Source organism: Octopus bimaculoides, chromosome 2 (assembly GCF_001194135.2).
Source record: "Octopus bimaculoides isolate UCB-OBI-ISO-001 chromosome 2, ASM119413v2, whole genome shotgun sequence".
NCBI lineage: Eukaryota > Metazoa > Mollusca > Cephalopoda > Octopoda > Octopodidae > Octopus > Octopus bimaculoides.
Genome location: NC_068982.1, coordinates 158,169,571 through 158,175,366, shown reverse-complemented (window position 1 = coordinate 158,175,366; position 5,796 = coordinate 158,169,571). Strand labels below are relative to the sequence as shown.

Below are 5,796 nucleotides of genomic sequence, written 5' to 3'. Positions count from 1 at the left end.
TATATATATATATATATATATATATATATTACACAGTCCAGGTGCAGTATGATTAATATATATATATATTACACAGTCCAGGTGCCGAATGATTAAAAAGTATTCTTCGCAACCATGATGTATCTCATTCGATATCATTGTGTCTCATCTTGAGAAAACCTTTTTTCTATAACCTAGGATCGATCTACAATTTCCGAAGGTTAGGTTGTCAGAAACTGTACATAAGTTCATCCAGCAGATGGTATATGCAATTCGAAAGGGGCAGCTTTATTACATACTCCATCAGGCTGATTTTACATTAGAATTACGTTAAAGGTTCACGTGTCGATGGAATGTTTATTTACTTACATATTTATTCTGAAACAGAGGATTCAGTTGATCGAACAACAGAATGGTCAACGTTGAATGACAAACACCCACCACCACCACCATCATCACTTACTACGTCCTTGATATCTTTTAAGTTGTTAAGTGAGGTTGAGGTTGTAATCGACCAGTACAAATGAAAATACCTTCATCTCTAATGGCCGATAAAATAAAGAATCAATTTAGTAATGAGATGGGGTTATTTAATCGTATGTTGGCGTCGCTTCGCAGGCAAGAGCTTCTTACGTTGCTCGTACTTTAATGGCCGATGTAAATCTAGACCCTGCCGGTCGTTACTGTATGTTTGTAAACAGCTGCGTCCTACCAATATTAATAAGTTTGCAAGATATAATTGTAGATCAACACCAGACAAGTACAAGTTGTAATTACTACAAGTTTATAATGACTTGCTTCACATAGAAATACAAAACTATGTTACAGCTTTTCTTCATTTCTTTGGAAATTTCTGTAGTCATATCATTATAATAGTCTTGGAATCTCAATACTTGAAATCTTTCAGGAAAGATATAGTTGGAAGCGATGCAATCAAGAAATCAATTAAAACTGAATCTAATGATAACTAAATACTTCAATATGCACAAAGGAAACGGATGGTATAACGTCTAGCAAATTAGAGGTTGCGAAATGTTGATGTAACAAAATTTTAAATATTCATTTCAAATATAAAACCAGCTTTTCTAAAATGTATCCAAATATCAATGTTTTTTTTTCTCCCTCTGTAAAAAAGAGAAAGAATTTTATGTTAATTAAGCAAAGAACGAAATATAACACTATAACCTTTCCAGACCAATCATAAATAATTGCAAGAGACATTTTGCAATCACACCTTAAACACAATTCTTAGCTAATATATCATACTGAGGACTTGACCCATTCACGAACGACTAGCCGTCAGATGGATTCTTAACTTCAGCACTTATGTATGGACTTTCTTTCGGTGTTATAATTTTCGCTTTATAACCTCAAAATAAGTTTAATTATAAAATCAATAGAGCTGATTAAATCAAAATGTGATATTTTATTTTTAGTTCACTATTTTAAATGTCGATATCTTTTGAGAACGTTTAATTCTTCCCCTTTTCCTTTTTGCTAATTTCTTTCATTTTAAGTTTTTCATTTTCCCTTGATCCTATAATTCATGTTGCTTCTATTGTTATTATTATTATTGTTGTTGTTGTTGTTATCATTATTATTACTATTGCTCTGGCCTCATGCCAAAATCTGAAACAACTGTTCTTATCATTGCTTGTGTTGTGACTATTATGTCTAAATTAGAAACATTATTATTACTATAGTTCTTTTGGAAGCTTCATGAGATCGTGCCCCGTTTTCCTGCCTAGAAATTCTGTTTTGGATGATTTCGGTTTTTTTTTTTTTCGTTGACCAGCAACATAAGGGTGTGATGAATCATTTTGGTTACTCGCCCTATCAATTAAAACTTTAAAAGAAAAGAAGTTTTGCGAAACAAAAAATTACAAAAGATCATCTCCTTTCTCGGCCAATCAGCAAGAGAAGAATGTGAAAATGAATTTTTTAAGGTGAAACCATCTTTCCCTGTAATCTCCTAGCACACAATAATAAAGAAGTAGTTGTAAATAAAACTAGAAGTGTCACTTTCTGTAGCAACAACAGTATCAATGACAACGACAAGGACTAGCTGCAGTAACAGCAATAACATGTCAAACAGAAAAGCTCGCAAAAGCACCAGTAGCAGGAGAAAATCATGCATGTTCACCCAGGAGCACTCCATCGACTAACAAAAATCTGAAGATTACAAACTAATACCAATTTACCTGGGACGTGGGTGTGTGATCCAACTTTTACACATACCACGAGAACAAGACTTCTAGTCATTGGTGAAATGTGAAGATTTTCGCACACTGTTAGAAATGAAAAATACTGAAATAATTTGGTTTCGGTGAGGTTGGAGATTTTAATTCTGATGAAACCTGGGATAGTAGACAAAATCTTAAACGTAACAGAGACCTCCAGAATGTCAGCAACTGAAAGTAGAAGTAGGCAGAAAACGTCGATACTTCAGTTGTGGAAACAATAAATTGTTAAGACTTTCTGCTCCCAACAAGAACAGAATGTAAGAGTTGAAAAGCCTCCAGTACATCTTAGGGCTACAACACAGTACCACCATCAGCAGCAGCAATCACAACAGATGCTAAAGCAACTAATGCAATAATGTGAAGCACCACTGCGAGACAATATCGTGAAAAGTTTTTACTGGTTCATATCAGTGCATATATTAGTATTGAAGTTTTTTCTAATTATATTTATTGAATCCCGAAGTTACACACAGAACATAACAGTTTACAGTGCACAAATATGGCCCTGTAAACTGAGCACCACCAGCAAACATTATCAAGCCTATTTTAAGAATAATACATATCCTTCCAGATTTCTGCAAGCCATATTTTGTAGCATGTGCCTTCCAATTCAGTGATTTTATACAAGTTACAGTCAATCATTATTGATATGTCTATCCTCCGATAGCTAAAAAGGTCATGGTGTTGACTTAACCCCACTTCTCTAAAAACTACCGGTCTTTTGTCTAAATTAGAAACACTGCTTACCCACGGGTAGAATCTAGCTAAACGAATCTTTAATCCAAACTGGTCCATCCAATATTATTCAACATTTTCGTATATCAATCCAATGCATCTTCTTTTATATTAAAAGGAGAGGATGTGCTCTTAGAGACATTGGTAGTTACTTCTAGCAGGAGGAACCGTGTAGCTGGTTCCTCGTTGTCTCAAACATTTGTTATTGATCATCGTAGTTACCAAGTATGCTATTAAGATATCCAAACCTAAATCAAGAATCGATAATATTTATAATTTTCTCTTTTAACGTTAGCTTCTATTTCTATATTTGTCATTCATCATCATCATTATATTCAGTTTGTGTGCTTTGAGAACATACAGACGAGCTAAAACAAGAAGCTAATTATTGTTTTATATTCAGCTTTCAGGAAAGTGTGTTATATTGACCAAGTAATTTTCCAAACAATAACTCCAAAATTTCGAAATCTTCAGTCAGGCTACATAAACCGTGAGAAATAGTGTAATATTAGTTTCTAACACAAACACGAGGTCTAAAATTCGAGAGGTTAGTATAGTCGGTTATATCGTCACCCAAAAGTGGACTCTATCTGATTTTGTCGACCCTTGCCTGGTTGGAAAACAAAATCGACTTGAGCGAGATTTCAACTTAGAACTTATTTTTGTCAGCTTATTCACATAGACAATGATTTAACACTGACACTTCATGGTAACCAGGAGCAGCTATGCTTAATTATAATCAAAAGTGTTTCAACTACGTATTATACATAAATATCTATTGTTTAGAATGTTCTGTATGTAATTATAGCATATCTATAGCTTTTTGAATAGACAAAAACTGTGATTGAGAAAACAAATAGATTTGATACATGAAAAGGCATTATTTATTTTGAAAAACGAAAAATTAAAGATACTTCCATTGTAAATATGGAAATTAGAATTGTAAAATAAATGAATTCGATTATATAAGGATAAGACGATAACATTTAAATTTTATATTGTGTACTGCAACTACTCTCACTTTTAATTGCTTATGATATATGTGGAAGTCAAACTGCTTATTGTTTCTAATAGCATCATAAGTGCAAATCCTTGTTTATATTTCACATGGGTGAGCACAATCTCTTTAAGTTCTATTTTAGAAATTTTAGAAAAATATGCAACATAGCAACAAAGACACGATTTGGTAGGTCACAACAAGCACATGGTTCTCACTTCCAAGCAGATGGGTCCTGCTTTTCAACGACTGACCAGCATAGACTGCTTGCTTTTTTGCAGTCTGTGGTCCGACGGTTCTGTTACTGTCAACATCTACTGCGTAGAAGACTGCGCATGCCGTGGCTAAAGATGCACTGATATACGTTGAGGCTATGACACATTCAGTCTTTGCATGGTGGTTGGCAAGTGTAGTTGCCTTCGTCAGGCGAGCTTTTCTGCGGCACTTTGTGGGAATTGCATTCATAAACCAGGATATGGCTCCTAGCACATGGAGTCAGGCACTCATAAACTTCTTTCAGTCGGGTAATGCGGTTGGTGGTTGTTTCAACGTTGTGTTCTATAGAGGATTAGTGGTGGGTAAGAGCGACCATAGAGAAAATCTGGGCTTCGTTGAAAATCATCTGAGTCTTTTCTGGAGCAATTTACGCTGAGGCTTATGGATAATTTCCAGAAATACTTGGCCTAGAAGGGCTACCGTGGTTGAGAATGTATAGGTGGTCCTCAATCATATTTACAGACATGATAGTGCAATCAGTCATGCCTGTCCGAGCATTGTTGACTTGTGAGGTTATGTCAAAGAGCTACTACCATTTATAGAGAAAAAACAATTATCGGCCAGCTCCCTTGAGAACATCGCCTTCCTTTGGTTGGAAAAAAGTTGTGTAGTGGACGCAGTTGAAATGATTGAAAAGAAAAACCTTCTTTTTTAAGTTCCACTTGGAAAAGAAAGTGTGGGATACTTTCCATCAGTAAAATATTTAAAGGTAGGTGAGTGTAGCAAGAATGGCATGGGTAAATAAATCTACTCAAAGCATAGATTTATTTGGTTGAAAAGTACAGGGCAGGAATAAGCGCTTGCCTGGTGAATAGGGTGACTCGCTATTTTGGGGTTTCCTTGGACAGCTCTATTGGGGAACTTTGTTGTAATTTTCTTTTCCATTGCTATTTTTGTATTGTTTACACGTGTTTATGTAAATAAATCCTTTCTGTCCTTGTCTGAATTGTTAGGGATGCTGTCCTTCTCGCGAATTAGCCTTATTTTTATTGTTGTTATGTTGTTATTATTACTATTATTATTATTATTATTATTATTATTATTATTATCGCATCGCTAACGTTAATATTTCCTTATTTCATTATATTAGAGTCTCCATACCGGGACCTCATCTCAGATGCCATCTTAAAACTGCAAGAGGAACAAGTAATAACTCTACTATACAACAAATGGTGGCGTGAAGGTTATGGAGCGGTGGAATGTCCAAATGAAGATTCTAACAAAGATGCAAGTGAATTGGGCGTTTCCACCGTCGGGGGCGTATTTGTCGTGCTCGGCGGCGGATTGGCCACCGGCCTGATCGCTGCCTTGATGGAGTTCGTTTGGAAAGCAAAGAAAAATGCTGAAGAAGATAAAGTAGGTTTTCAATTCAATTACTAAATGATTCTTTATACTTCTTATCTCTGACATCTTGATATCCTGCTTTATGCAAATATGTTATACATACATACATACATAAATATATATATACATAAATATATATATATATATATATAAATATATATATATAAATATATATATATAAATATATATATATAAATATATATATATATATATATATATATA

General features: G+C 34.4%; 1 protein-coding gene across 3 annotated transcripts in view; it reads left to right on the top strand.

The window, feature by feature from the left end:
• The window catches only part of LOC106874384 (glutamate receptor ionotropic, kainate 2), a 1,088,700-nt gene that overhangs the window by 1,075,472 nt on the left and 7,432 nt on the right, over positions 1-5,796 (top strand). For all 3 annotated transcript variants that reach the window (XM_014922100.2, XM_014922098.2, XM_052965681.1), the window contains one exon: positions 5,321-5,586. In XM_014922100.2, coding sequence (XP_014777586.2) covers positions 5,321-5,586 — 266 coding nt within the window. The remainder of the gene's footprint in view (positions 1-5,320; positions 5,587-5,796) is intronic.